Raw genomic sequence first — 15,580 nt, 5'->3', positions numbered from 1 at the left:
GTAAAGCTAATGCAGTAAGGGTAAAGGTACTCACATTTTTCAATAGATACCCTACTTAGAAACTCCTCGCTCAAGTTCTCAACAGAAGATGAATAGATGGACAGTAATTGTGTGGCTTTCCCTGTTGTCCCTCTCTCCTGTTATACTGCACTCCATGTGCAGTCATCTGTAGAAATAATTCCCACGTAAGAGCCAGGGAGCCTGAAAAATTCCAGTTTTGTTTCTCTCAACAATTTCCAGGAGACAGAATATGAACTGAGGAAATGGAGGCAATAAAAAGAGTATCTATGGTTGTTGTAGAGAGGTAGCAAAAAGACTTCATGAACTCAGCCAAAAGATAGTCCTATAAATCTTAATGTGCCTGCCCCAGAAAGCCCAAGTGACAACTTAACATACATTCACTATATATATCAGGTGAGACTGGTGAGACTAACACTAAAGGTTAGCATCAACATAGTAATTCATTGAAAGTAACAAGATATAAATTTAGCATTTGCACAAAGTAACCCCTTCAATCCCAGCTATAACCCTCTGGTGAACAGTCAGGTGCATATGTGGCCTTTTCAACAAAGTGGCATTTATCATACTTTAAAAAAGGTTTCATCTTTTCTGTGAATCACTTCAATTTAGTGGGGTTTGCAAAAAAACCCTTTGTCCCCCACAGCCTGTTGTTTTATCAGGCTCAGGATATCTGTGTTAACCAACCAAACAACAGTGTTGTGGCTAAGTAAACTGCCCACCTCAGCTGCTCTTGTGTCACTGTATATGACATTATGTAAAACCACCCACCCCACCCCTTGCCCCGAGAATTATTTGTCTTTGTATCACTTCATTCTTGCACTACTGTTCCACAATATCCCAATTATTACAGTGTGTGTGGATTAGTGTAGTATTTTGGTGTGAAAATCTAGGGGTTTCAATGTTTACAAGGTACTAACCAGCATAAAGTAAATGAAAAGAAAAAAAGTAATAAAGGTGCCCCAGCCTCAGGCCTTACATATTCCTTATCAGTCCAAGTATTGTTCTATGATTAGAAAGAGACCCTAAATAGCAAGAGAGTATTCCTACAGCATTCATCAGGCACAATTAGTCTTCCCTCACCTTTCTGAGGAGTTTGTGGCACTCAGCATCCATATTTATCCACTTTCTTCCCAATGCCTCTGTATTTTATGCTGTGTTAGAGACCTGTGTTGACTTCATTATCCCTGTAAGAGAGGGGCAACTCTTCACAGCAATGCAGGAGGGCATCACAGAGAGCTCCTAGCCCTGCATACAGGAGAAGGATGTGAAGGGTCTGCTGTTCTCACCCCTCTTGCACAGAGCTCAAATGCTGGAACCCAGTGTGCAATCAGTGTTCTCTCTGAGGTTCTAATTACACTGTCCTGTCTAGATCACAACTGGCCTAGTAGCAGCAAGTCACCAATGGGTCACATCTAAGTTTGACAGCCTACAGATACAAGTTGTGAAAAACCCCCAGCAAAAGAGCACTGAAGAGAACAGCTCCAAAAAAGGAGGTAAAGAAAGCAAGAACATTCATTTCAAATGGGGAAGCGAAGAAAATTGATCAGGGAGGTACTCAGTAGCATCAGTCAGGATTTCAGTTTTCTAGACTTTCATTTGTAGTTCCTTACACAGGGGTGGAAAACAGACTCCCTCTTCTGCTTTAGTTTGTTTCTACCTCTTTTGCCAAAGGACACATTGAAGCAGCAAAGAGTACTCCAGGTACAAGATAGCTTCAAGGCACTGTTTCTGTTCTTAGAAAAGGTGTATTGTCTGTACTTCATGCTTGGTTGCTGTTCATTAACCAAATACACATCTGAAAGCAGCTAGTCTATTTTCCTCTGCATTTACTCCCCTGTCAGTGGTTTACCTTCCCCTTGTCCATGCCCTTTAGAGATACCCTTCCCAGAGCCATGCTTACCTTCTTTGTGTAGGTTCGTCAGCCTTCTCCATAATTAGTTCTTGTTCAGCCGTGTAATTTGCTCCTTAGAGGGGTCAGTATTAAACTGCCAAAACTTCAATCTCTTCTTCAGTAATGACAAAGATTCCCCAAAGGGTCATCAGTTTCATGGAACACTGCATCTTCTCCCAGGAGAAAAAGCAAGAGGCGCTTCCCAACTCACATCTCCCTGAACACACAGGGCAAAGACCAGGCCTACAGCTCACCACTGGAGAGGCTCACGTGAGCTGTGCAGGAAATGAGCTCATTGGACTGGTGATTCCCAGCCCAGGGAGAGCATCACCAAATGTCAGGAGACTCCCTGCTAGCATCCAGGTGCAGGAAGAGTCTGGAACTTTACTTGAATTGACAATTAGATAGGTGGGAATTGCTGAGTTCACCTGCAGATAAAAGGTGCTCACAGGTCACCTAGGAATACTTGTTTAAATACCAACCTCTCACTTGAATTACCTCACCTCTCAGCTTGTCTTTTTGACTCGGGTTCTTTACACTGAGAGGCTAATAATAAAGCTACTATTTATAACAAAACAATTATTCTCTTTTTTTAATCTCTATAAACGGTATACTGTTGATATGCTATATGGTTGCTTTCATCAATTTTCTTTTACCAGCTTTAGACTATGGCCTGGCAGGTGCTATCAAAACAAAGACTGGATTGCAGAGGGTTCAGGTGAATTACTGAATACCAAGTCACGTGCCTGTGGCTGGATGTTGACGTGAGGGGTAGGGAGGAACTGGCAGGACTGGTTGCTTATTATGGTAGATGATATCTGGGTCATGAGAGAACATAGGCCTTGGGCTATTTTAGGAGCATAGAAGGAATTCATTAAGTGTGTACACCACACATTACCTTACCTTCGTAAGAATTAGAGGAATTTGTTCAACCTATCCTACTGTGGAACAACAAACTGGGGAAACAGTAGTCAGAGCAGAAGACTATGTCATAATATGCTGAAGATCACTATTACATGGACAAGTTTTCAAGACCAAAGATCATCTCATATTCATCACGGCCTATTCTTCCACGTGGTAACAACACAACCCGGCTGCAGGACATGTGGTGTTGCCCTCCACCTGCTTCAACAGAGCTGTTCACCACCTCATCTGTAATCCAGGACACTAGTTTTTGTGGAACTTATTTAAATTATTTACAGTTATGTTTAGTTTAGTAGAGAGAAAAGTCTTGCATACCTCTGGAACCTAGCCCAAGAACACACTGGAAGTAACTCATGCTGCTCCTCCAGAAGAGCCTCATACCCCTTAAAACAAATGGCTGTTCCAAAGAACGAGGGGTGGCTGAGCACACGAGTAAAGCTAAACACACCTGAGCTTAATAAATTGTGCTGCTTAAAAGTAGATCTATGCCATATGGCTTTAGGCTTGCCCCAGTTAAGCTGGTTCTGTCAGAAATCAATTGGCATCTATCTACTCTGTAAAGCTGATTCATTTTTTAAGACAATCAGCAGTTTGATTGAAACTGTTACTAATTATTTTAGTGGGGCTTGAGGAAGATTCCCAACATGATGACAGGTGAGGTTGGCAATGATTTAAGTAGTCTCTTGTTCCTAGTGTTATGAAAGCTTTCCCAAAATTGTAATGGCTGTATTCAAGCTTTTCCTGCTTTGCTATTTGTTCCCACACACTCAAGGTCAGGCTGTACTGGGCTCTGAGCAACCTCACCTAGCTGAAGATGTCCCTGCTCATTGCAGTGGGTTTGGGCTAAAGACCTTTAAAGGTCCCTTCCAAGACAAACTATTCTATGACCAGCTTTTCCTTAAGCAGGTCTGTTCACATGGGCTGTGCCCACTTAAAATACTCTCTATTGGGGAGCCCACATTCCTACAGCATCTATTTGTCCCTTGCTTTATCTGAAGTCTTGTCTAGTCTAATCTGTTACTGCTGCAATTCCACAAGACTTGTTTCTTAATCATTGATTGCAGTTGTGTGAAATGACTGCAGAACACAAATATGGGTAAAAGTGGGCTGAAAGCAAACACCAGGTAGCTATGATACTTTAAGTAACACGAGTGCCTGGCAGGAAATAGCACAGTTTGTTTTCTATTCAGCAAAGCACCATGCTGAGAAATATTTTCAGCCTTCTTTTGCTGTAGGGCATAACATATATCCATATCTGTATATACATACAGCTATACACTCCTTTAATTTATGATAAAGCACTGCATCTGGCTTCTCTGCTACTGTCAGGAAGAATGAAAACCCCAGACCACTTGCAGTGAATGTGAATTAATAAGCTGTATATTATTTTTGCTATATGCTATTCAGTAGGATATATGTTTGCTGAGAATAATTAAACATCATTAACAACACAATTTTTATTAACAAGTCCAAATGAACAAAGGTCACATTAATTTCAGTAAAACAAAAATCAATCCCTTTCAAATAGAACAACTGCTAGGAATATGAACTCCTAGAAAATTGTGAATAATTTAAAGATCTTGAAATACTGAGTTCTTCATCCTCTAGGGATTAGTATGAGCCCATTGCTCCTATATTACAGTAATTTAATGCTGCACATTAAAAAACCTTCATCACCAGTGAATGTGGCTTCTTCAACAACCTCACTGGTAATTAGTTGTAATACTGCACATTGTACATTTTCCCCCGGAAAAAAACGCAGCAAACTTCACTGGGCCTCAGTTTTCACTGTTTGATTCTATATACAAGACTGAATATCAGATTAGAGAGCAGTGCACCAAAGGAGGAGACAGCTGAGCGTGTCAGTGCCATGCTCAGAACGGACAGTTCCCATCCACACATGATTCACTTCACGTCAGAAGCAGAAAAAGTCCACAAAGCCATACCCAGCACGAGCCAGCGCTCTGACCCTCTACAGAAAAAGCTGTACATAAAACCAGTTTCCCCAGCACTGCATAATTGTCAATACAAAGGGTATCAGCTCCACCTGCCACAAACCTCGTCACACAACCGCGTAGGTGTACAACATTTTCCGGGCCATTCTGGTATTGCCACTGCTCTGGTAAATAAGTGACAAGTTAAAAGCAGTGTCTCTTCTCAAGTCTGTCTGATCAGTTTCTATTCCCTGTAAAAGTAATGATTAAAAAAAGTTATCCATATACATAGGTAGTATACTTGAAATATGAGCAGCAATTACAGTAGAATCAAATTATGTATTTGTGGTTAATACAGGCTTTCAGCTGTATGGAAACTAAAGAAGTATTTCTTGTGGCCTCCCTCTTTAACAGGTTTCCACATCCCGTTGTTGATCACCAAAGAGTTACAAAATTACACACTCAAAATATCAGCTGTAAGTTAGATAGTCACCTCATAAACCAGGAAAGTACTATCTCGATTTCTCTTCATATGCAAAGCATTTGTTCCTCCAACCAGAATGTGAATACTGCCTGTACCTTTCACCTGGTCACAAGACTGTTGCTTTGAACTCCCAGGGCTGACTAACAGCCACAGGTCTTACTTTACCAACTCTGCCTGTTTTCTAAATACACTTGTAATGTTTCTACCCACCCATGCCACGGCTAGGCAAAAACTTTCTCTCAGACCAGACTTGTAAATGTATGACATGTCACTTGGGATCCAGTACAGATCAATTAGAGCTAAACCATGGCTCAGATGCACTTAGGCATTATGAATACCGATTCATTTTGCTCCACCATACTGTTCTATAGCATGAGTGATTATACAGAACTTCCTGGTCAGCTACTTCAGGTAAAGTAGTTTAGCAACACTTTTTGATGCCACTTCAGCTTATGAGTAAATCCTTCAAAATTCAAAAATCTTTGAAGTTAAAACATGCTTAAATATATTACAAGGTGACAATCAGATTTGGGCTTCCAATGGCAAGGAATCACAATACAAACTGAAGGAAACCCAACTACACAGACTTCATGTATCTATTTTAACTCTACAAAATTCTTGATATTTAACCTGACTTTAATCTCTGTACATAACTTATGAGGTTACAGTACCTCTAAGGTGAGAGGAGGAAGTTCAAGCACTCTCTGGTAGTAGTGGATTGCCAGGTGCAGTAATCCCAGCTGGTGAAGGCCACGGCCAAGGTTGTAGAAAGACTCTTGACAAGGACCACGCAGGTCCAAGTAACGGTGAAGGAAGGAGAACCCCTGTACACACATTACACGTTTGTGAATGTTCCATTTAAGAAGATGGCAATAAAATATGCGGGAGAACGGGTGTTTAAATGTATCCATTTAAACTTTTGATCTTTGCTTCCCCAGAAAACCACATGCAAATTGAAGGCAAAAGGTGAGTTACATCTGATGGAAGACAACATAAAACCTGTCATGCTCTGTCAATCTCACTGGCACTGGTAACAATGAGTAGATCCTTTTTAATAAACTGAACACACAGTTATTTAGTATAGTGACTTATGGAACTAGCTTGCTAAATATCTAAGTATGTGTGTATGTGTTTATATGATACATAAACAAGTGCTAATCCCCTTAGAAAACACACAGGCAAAGGACAGGCTACAGCAAGACCTTTTTTTCTTTAAAAAAAATATATCTTTGAAAGATAATCCTTCCCCTCTTTTTTTTTTTTTTTAAGGGAGAAAAAAACCCCCAAACCTTCCTTCACTCAATGCCTTGGATAGCATCAAGAAATGGTTTAATTCTACAACTTTTCAGAATTCCACAAAATTCTGAAGTCCATGAGAAGTATTATCAAAGTACTATTTCAGCAATGCAAGCACATTCTTTTCCTGATCCTGTGCTCCATGTAAATGTTTACTCCAATACCAGTTATCAGGGAAATCAGCAGTATCTATAAAGCGACCAAAAATAAACATCACTGAATAAGGGCATGAAAAATCAGTATATCCTAAGCAATAGGAGAGAGTTCACGAACTCTCTTGAAGCCAGTAGATGTTTTACTGCCAACTCTCCAGCAGAATTTGAAAGGAAACTCATACCCAGCAATTTCAGTGCTATGTTTTAGCATATTTGAAGTCAAAGCACTCTGCATGTGTTTCTTATCTCTTTCTTGTTTTGCTTTTAGTTTAAAATTAAAATATACCCTCGTATACATGCAGTATATCAGTAGCAGAATCTCAGGAGTACATAATTTTGTTGCCAACCTTACTCTGAACACCCACTCCTCCTATGCTGTGGTTCAGAGGAGCAGGACCCAACAGTTTCTCCGTGCCCATTCCAGTGCTCATGTCCCAGAAGATGTAAAGCAGGGCAGTGCATACAAGGACAGTGACCAGGCACTGGGGGAACAATCACTCCCATTTACACACTGACATGCTGGGAAGCGAGAGGAGCAGTTTGTTTCTCATCTGTAGGATGTCACTGCCTAAAGCTTGGTGTGTGTTACGACAATCCTGACTCAGGGTTGGTAAGAAGATGCTCTAAAGATGAGTGCCATTAGACCAGAGCCACCTGTCACACACACCAAAGACAGGGAGGCAAAGAGCATTATTTGACATTAAAATGCAGTGCTTCCTTCGACACTGAAGGAGCCCTGGGGGAAACTTAAAAGGGACAAGTAGATGAGGCGAATTCAGAAAGGAGAAATTGAGCACACAACCTTCTCATCCTCTCCCGTGCGTTTTGTTTTGTTACCGCTTTGGAATGTGATGATTCTGCTGTAAATAGAGGACCTTCTTTCTAGGGACCATGTTGGTAATCAGACCTCCTTCAACATAAGGAATTAGTTCAGACATAAGCAGCTCATGATCATAATGTAGGTCACCAGTGGGTCACTGTGGTTGAATTATTAATTAACTACAATAGCAACCAGAAATGATGTAAAAATACCGAGTATAGTAAGCAAGAAATGAGAAGAGAGAGAGCAAGGAACTGTATTGCCTGGGGGTAACATAAATAGGACGTCGTTCAAGTACATTATAAAAGGAGAACAGAGCAGCCCATCTAAGAAAGGCAAAGTGGATAAAAATGTTAAAATTAGGCCAAAGTTTTTAAGTTTGAAATGTCTTAAGTTGGCCACTGTCATAACTGGTTTAGTATTAGAGTAACTGAGGACCTGTAGCTTTTGTCAAAAAACAAACAGTTTTCAGAAATTTCATACGTCGTAAGAGCTCAGGATCCTCATCATATATTGTGCTGACTCTGAGCTCAGCAGCCACAGGAATTAAAAGGCATTTCAAGTTAATGAAAATAGTTAGTGGAAATTACTTCCAAGATTGTTCGGGAATACTCAGTCCGTGGTTTGTAACTGGTTCTGGCAGATGAAAGAAAAATGTGTATAAGGAAGCTGAAAAATTAAGGGTAGCGTAAACTGAAGCTCACACGATCTTTATGAAGAGAGCTACAAGAGGCACCTAAAAGGGAAAAAGAAAATGAAGATGGGGGAAAAAAAACACTTTCTAAGTCTGTAAAATTTGCTCCAAAAATGCAGTTTATGAGATGTGTCTACGAAGGGCATGTGACATAGATTCAACTCTACAGAACTTCTTCAGAGTAAGGCAGGGCAAGAAAAGTTTCAAAGAAAATCCAGATTACAGCCATCAAGAAATCAGTAATATTTTCAAAGAGCTGGCAGCTGCTAACATAGATGTGAGTCTCCCACAAGGAGAGGAGATTCAGATGGGTGTAACTACAGTTCAAAAGCATATTCATCTGTGTTCATGTTTCGCCACTTCCCTCTTTTGAAATGCCTCGTTAATTATGAAAACTTATTTAAACAGAGTAGGTTGCAGCCAGAAACGTCTGCAAGATACAAAGTAGAACACACCATGGGTAAAAATAATCACACTAACTCACCTGTACTATAAGAGCATGTCTTTTCAGCACGTATTTCTGAGAGGCCATGTGGATGAAGGTCAAGCCAATACAAAGACTGTACAGAGGTTCATCTGGGTTTGAACGAAAGGCTTGCACATACTGTCCTAAAAGCAAATAACTGAATTAATATGTTTGCTGTGAAGGGTATTCCTTAAAAATTTCAGGGTAAAAAAGGAAATCTTTGAGAATTAGAAGTGTAAACTAAGGAAAGAAAGGGTTTAATATACCTACATCAAAATACACAGGGAAAAACACGATAGATAATTGTGTATTTTCAGCACTCCTTGGATGCTGAAGGAAAAATGCAGACTGTGATGTAGAAACGGAAGCAGAAATCAACCAGACATAGGAGACAAATATGGTCCTTGCTGCAATTTATATCCTGGAGGCCACACATCTTAAATGTGACATTTGGAGGGCTTGACTGAAAGCAGTAGGTTTACTTCAAAGGCCTGCTTAAAATATGCAACCAGCTGTATTTGCTGTTTAAAGCGGGCTGGTTCTATCCTTCTTATAACTATCATTAGCCTTCAATTATCTTTGCAAGTTAGTTATATTTGCAATGTGTGCTAGACTTGAAACGTGCCAGCCTAATTTTTACTGGCAAAACTCTTGAGCAGTGTGCTGATTTGGGTGCGAAATAATTAAAGCACTAGACTAACACTGTAAACCTGTAATTTTCTGATGAAAAAAAAAAAAAAAGATTTGATAAATCTTTCTCCTGTTACAAACTTTCACTTGTTGTTTTTGTTGATATTAGAACATGAGAGACATTACCAAGAGCATGCTTGAAACTGCCAGATACAAAGGCGTTGTGCCCGTTGAGGACACACAGCGCGTGGTTATCGGGATTTTTCAGCATCAGGCGGAGGCAAAAGCGATGGTGACGGACATCCTGAGACTGCATAGTCACTTGGTTGAAGATGTTCCACAGCTGAGGTTTATTGACATTTTCCATTACCATGATTCTACAGAACGAAAAGGATTCAAGAAATTAGTAAATGCTATACAGTAAGTACTGTCTCTGGAGTAAAACCTCAGCAGTTTTAGGGAAGATAACAAAGAGACCCTCAAAGAGCAGGTCAGTGACCGAGGCAAAGACGAAAGACAGAACCAATGGTTCTGCCCAAATGAACCAAACTACTGCATTGTGTATTCTCTGGAATCAGGGGCTATTGGAAAGCTCCTGTATTTTCCATATCTGTTTCAGCAAAGGCTGAAGAGCATCAACCTGCCTCCCTCAGCAGTGCTGGCAGCAGTATGACTACAGCCTCAGTGGGGGCAACCACAAAAGAGATTGCTCTACCTTCTCAGTAGCTCACCTGATATAGTTGTAAGCTTTTCTGAAGTTCTTGTCCAGAATTGCAGCAGAGAGCCCAAAGTATTCCAGCTCCTTGCGCTTTTGTCTATCATCATAAAATGAGTAATATTCCAATGAGGAATCCACTAGCAGTTCTGCCTCCTTGTACCGGGAGAGGTCACACAAGGAATATATGGCCTTCAGGAGCAGGTTCCACCAGTCATCTTTAGTCAGAACACTTGTGAGAACAGCAAAAATTGCTAGAGATATTGGAGCCAGGAAGTTGAGAAAAATTAGAACAAGAAAGATAAACTCTTACATCAAACTGATCTTTTCAAAGACATTGTAGCATTAACAGCCTATATAAAGTATTTACTTTTTCTCAGTTCAAGTGCAGTTTGTAAAACACCGGCAAAAAAACTTCAAAATGTGGAAACAAATAGCAAACAATACACACAGTTCAAGCTGTAAACATACTACATGAACACAATAAAGTTACTCTTCCTAATTTACCAAACAGTGCTTAAGAATGTGCCAGTCAATAAAATCACACCACTTTTAAAACGTGTTTCTAGTATGCTCTACATTTGTGTGTATTATATTTGCATTGAGGAGAATGTTGGCCCACATCATCTCTAAAAGGCCCTCCTTAATCTGAATTATTTTGTAACCTTACTATTTTTCTCTGAATGGGGATTGTTCCTTTAAGATATATTATCTTCATTTTTGCTGCCTTCTTTGCCCTAGAAATAAAGCAATGTTAACACTGGCTGCTAGGATTTAGCATGCAAAACAATAACATTTGTATCATTTTTCAGAACTATGCAGTTCACCTCATGGCTTGTTTTTAATAAACAATCTGTGAGTTGTTACCTTTCGCATCGCAATTTGCTGTCTCTTGGTCATCATTGTCAGAAATTTTATCCCTCGACACCTTAATAAGATAGAGGTGTCTCTCTCCAGATTTGGAACTAGATATCAAACACACCTGAGCTCTGCTCATTGCTACCTAGAAACAAATTTAAGGGCAGCATTTCAGATGACATTATAACATCCTGTGACAAAGGCAGCTTTATGGCCAAACCATCTTGCTCATGCCAAAGCAGTCTGCAACTTGGAAACACCACAGTACAGCAAGAACATGAGAGAGAACATTCCCAAGAGGAATATTATCTCTGCATTGTCTTGTGCTCCAGTGCCAACTGGGCTATGCAAGAGCAAGATACAAACTCTTTATATTATTTAAAAATATTTCTCCTGGGATTGGAGCATCCCTGTATATACTGAAATCAAAACTATTTGCAGAGAGGTATAACAAGAACACTGCCTTTCTGCCAGCTATTCAATCATACAGTGTCATACAACAGTAATGGCAATGACCAGATGGATAAAACAGAGGTCTAAATATTCCGCTCCTTCACTCCCTACTTAAAAATAAACAAAACAACAATTAACACAAACCACCACTGTATTTACTGGCTAAACAAATTCTTATTTTGTCATTTGTCACAAGAAAAGAAAAAAGAAGGGAAATTAGGGAGAAAGTTGTCAAAATAGAAGTGGTACCAACACTTCAAGAAAGCTCTATGCTGTCTGCCAAAAAGGTAAGAAACAGCTTTAGCATCCAGTGTGTTGTATGTACACTAGAACAGGGAGCTGAAGTCACTGTATCAATAATTATACACACAAACAGTCCTCTGTTCTGAACACTACAGGCAGGAACACCAATATTGCAGGATCCCTGCAAGATTATTACATAACAAAATTATGAAACCATTTGTGTATAAAAAACTACTAGCTTTCTCCCTGAGTTCATTTGTTGCTTGTCTTGACCCAACTAATAGCTGTTTAATTTCTTGCAGTGTAGCTGGAGAGACTGGCTTACCTTCAACAGCATTGACAGCATTGTGAGTAACGTGTCTACGTAACCATACATTTTGCCTTGGGAATACAACAGTGTCGAACGGTGGAGGAGCAGCTTCAATTCCTAGACAATATTGAACATTATTATTCAACCTCTTGCACAGAGGGTGAGTTTCTAAAACAAACAATTTTGACTGAATACAGTAGTAACAGTATGGCAAAAGCTTCCAGAAAGCTGTATGAAGCTGCTGCAGCAGGTAAGCTCTCCCTGAACTGCCTTGCAGCAGTTACTGTTTCAAATTCTCCCATTTCAGAGAAATTTGGCACGACTCTTACCTATGGTGGAGGTGGTGCTGGCGGGGGGATACAGAACCTCTCCTTACAATCAAGAGAGGCCAAACCATGCAGCTCATACGCAGCAACTGCTGATCAACTTGACGCAAAGTGACTGGTGTCACAACTAGGTCTTGATGGCCAAGGGCTTGTACTTCACACAAAAGTAATCAAGAAGTGGGATGGGAGAAATACTGATAAAATGGTCAGGGTGAAAGAGCCATGAGGATGTCCCTGACACTATAATGAATCCCTCGCTGTGCTCTGAAGGTTCACCATGGTGAGATTAGTAAGTCTCAATCCCTGGTCCTATGCAGTTGACATCTCTGACCACTACCAAAGTTTGGCAGAGTAACGCCAACTGGAAGCACAGAACACTTTACCCACCTGCTGAGCAGCATTAGCATCCTGAGCCAATGTATCTGGATCATACATTGGTTCCAGGGCCTCCAGAGCTTTCTCAGGTCGGCCCAGCTGCTGCTGAAGGGTTGAAAGTGAGATTCTTGCATCCAGATGCAATGGAGCAAGATCAACAACTTTGGCATAACTCTCAGCAGCACGTTCCATGTGTCCCAAAGCCTTTAAGCACTCTAGAAATACCATGAACAACATAAAACACTTAAGTGGCAGAAAAAAGAAGATTTCAAAGTGTGCAAAATAGTTAATGTGCTTTTCAAACACTTTTCTAGTAAAACCACCCAAGTGGTTTTATTAAGTGAATTATTAAGTGAATTTATTAAGTGTATTATTAAGTGAAAATATTCAGAAATATGTACTGACGCATGCATAGTTTTACTTTAAACATCATCAGATGACAAAGGAGGGAATGCAAAAGCGATGCTGCTTCACTTATATGAAGTATTTTTAGCTGAGGTAAATTTCAGTGTATGAGAAGAACAAGAAAATGCTCTCTGACAGAGTTGTCATAATAAACTTCAACAGTAATTCTGCAAATATCTATTATCATTCAACCTTAGATAAAGGTCCCTGGAAATGCTCACTATTGTATTATCATCTCTCAGTACCACGTGCTCAGCTTTTTCTCACCTGCATGCCGAAGCCAGACAACAGCCAGGTTGTATCGCTCTGAACAGACAAGGGAGCTCAAGAGAGGCAGCGCCGAGTTGTATTCTCCAACATCCAGAAATGCCTCCGCCACATCCAAATACAAGTCACCCATTTCTTCTGGATTTTGTTCCACCAGTGTGGTCAAAAGAGGCTTTAGAAAAAGAAACACCACAAAAAACTAAAAGCACAAACAACTGATGAGAACATTTCTTTAAGATATGTTTATTGGAAGCTTCCATTTTTATGCTATGATTTTTATTCTATTTATATTCTGAAATACACTTCCTTAATTTAAACATCTTTTTAAAGTGAGAAATGAGAGATCTGCATTTCAGAATTCCTGAAAAAGCCTCATTTTTCTATTCTAGACATTTCACATATCCAGTGGTTTAAAGTGTTCATCAGTGAGGAGTGTCCTTTATGAAAGAGTCTTCAGATTTAGTACTGCTGTGAAACAAAGTAAAAAAGTGTTCAACAACTTTGCAATGTGGTCCTGGGCCTGTCACAGCAAATAGAGTGTGACTTAACTGTGCTTTAGTAATACTTCCACTGGAGGCACAATTTCTAAGGACAAAGATAGTATTTCTGCTATTATGGGTCTGTCAGTTTTCTCTCTTGGAGTGGGAGAGAAGCAAAAAGAACCTCTGCAGCTCTCTCGACAATCTCCATCATATGAGAACAGGAACAATTACTTGCCTCGGTAATTTCTTAGAACATTCCCCATCTTCTGAGTTGGTTTCTACTTACACTGAGTGGCTCTAGGATGTTCAAGTGAACCAAGCACACCATCAGTTTGACCGTGATGTCTATGGGAACACCCTCAGGTATGCAGCAGCTGACCTTCTCCACAGCTGTGACAAGATAAAGAATTTCTTTCTGAATCCATAAGCTTTAATAAGCAGCTCACAAGCTGCACATGCCCTGCAGGCCACATTCAGTTCCCTTGAAGAAAATACTCTTGCCTGGACTCTCCTCTCCTTTTATATCCTTCCCCAAAGTTGGAACAACTTCTCTCTACTGTCTCTTATCCTAATAATTCCATGTGAAGTATCAAGCGCTGTTGATTTCAAGAGCGGGATTCCATGGAATGTGTTTAGAGCCTTTGCCTATTTAAGATGTGCTTGCTTAATAAAGCTTTCCTTTAGCAATTTATGCACCTGTACCCTCTTTTCCTTTTTTTTTTAAGGCAATACCCTGCATTAAGGTATTTGTTCTAAGTTAAGTCCTGTGTCACAGGGATCAGGCTGAACACACTGTTAAACAACGCTAACTACAGAACTTCACACCACACGTAGAGGGAACACAATCTGATGAGACATGAGGCAAGGCAGTTACCCGTGGCAATGCTGGCCACACAGTAAAATTAAAGGCCACACAGTAAAACTCCATGATCTTATGCCCTTCACATGCAGTCATGAGACCTCCCCAACTAGCCTGTTTGTTTCACCACAATGCTTACACCAGACATTCAAAGAGTGATTTCCAACATAAGGTTTCCCTGTTACCTCCTACATCCACATCCCATTACTGCAAATCGCAACAAAGAGATTAGTTCATCATTCTCTGAACACTGTAATACCCAGCACAAGAATAACTATTCACCTACTGGTAAATTCTTACAAAATCAAAAATTTTCTTCTTTAAGCAAGCAAGCCCTGGAATGTTTTGGCTTTGGTGGCTGGCTGGGTTAGAAGGAAGTTCTGAATAAGGAAGACAGTACAAAAGAAACCTTTTCTGGGTAAAGCCCTATTTCTGTGCTGTTAAAAATCTCCCAATAGACTGCAAGCTGATTCCTGAGCATATGATCAGTTCACAGACTTGTACAAAATTAAAAAAATAGATTACTTACCTGGAGCACTGGATTCAGCATCTGGATGACTCTGGTCATCAGTCACTGCCTCCTGGCCTTCCTGAGTTTCTACCACTGCACCTGGATCTTTTTTAAAAGATTAGCAGATTAACCAGCAGCACCAGCTAAGCCAAAAGTTACCTGCTTGTGAATCCATAATCAATTGGTAGCTTACTCTGACAAGCAGATTGTTTTTTTTGTTTTAGTTTGGGAGGATTTTTTTTGTTTGTTTTGAAGGTTTTTCCCTTTGTTTGTTTTTGTGGCTTTTTTTTAAAGACAGCAGAACAGGAAGCAAAGAAAAAAGTTAAAGAAGTTACAAAGCAAAAGAAGGTGGAGAACCAAGCTCTTAGGTAGTTTAGAAGCTTTGTCTTAAGCAATTTTTACACACACCAGGCAACTTGCAAACACTGATCTAATTCCAAGACTCATAATGGTTTTGCTTG

General features: G+C 40.1%; 1 protein-coding gene across 3 annotated transcripts in view; it reads right to left on the bottom strand.

Annotated features, from left to right (window-relative positions):
• The window catches only part of GTF3C3 (general transcription factor IIIC subunit 3), a 34,454-nt gene that overhangs the window by 11,093 nt on the left and 7,781 nt on the right, over positions 1 to 15,580 (bottom strand). Inside the window, exons 9-19 of one of the 3 annotated variants that reach the window (XR_003573320.1) lie at positions 15,138 to 15,224; positions 14,036 to 14,139; positions 13,268 to 13,439; positions 12,608 to 12,810; positions 11,910 to 12,011; positions 10,898 to 11,033; positions 10,047 to 10,284; positions 9,502 to 9,692; positions 8,704 to 8,828; positions 5,926 to 6,078; positions 4,316 to 5,021 (exon numbers count right to left, since the gene is read on the bottom strand). Coding sequence is in view for 1 of the 3 variants with exons in the window: in XM_027902302.1 (XP_027758103.1) it covers positions 4,899 to 5,021; positions 5,926 to 6,078; positions 8,704 to 8,828; positions 9,502 to 9,692; positions 10,047 to 10,284; positions 10,898 to 11,033; positions 11,910 to 12,011; positions 12,608 to 12,810; positions 13,268 to 13,439; positions 14,036 to 14,139; positions 15,138 to 15,224 (1,634 nt within the window). In the remaining 2 variants the exon portion in view is untranslated. Of the gene's footprint in view, positions 1 to 4,278; positions 5,022 to 5,925; positions 6,079 to 8,703; positions 8,829 to 9,501; positions 9,693 to 10,046; positions 10,285 to 10,897; positions 11,034 to 11,909; positions 12,012 to 12,607; positions 12,811 to 13,267; positions 13,440 to 14,035; positions 14,140 to 15,137; positions 15,225 to 15,580 lie in introns of those variants that run through there. The other 2 variants (XM_027902302.1, XR_003573321.1) reach the window with 2 other exon arrangements.

The sequence above is a fragment of the Empidonax traillii genome, unplaced genomic scaffold (genome assembly GCF_003031625.1).
Source record: "Empidonax traillii isolate 1590-97213 ecotype Southwest subspecies unplaced genomic scaffold, ASM303162v1 scaffold861:size261962, whole genome shotgun sequence".
NCBI lineage: Eukaryota > Metazoa > Chordata > Aves > Passeriformes > Tyrannidae > Empidonax > Empidonax traillii.
The sequence above is the reverse complement of the archived record's forward strand: the minus strand, read 5'-3'. Positions and strand labels throughout refer to the sequence as shown.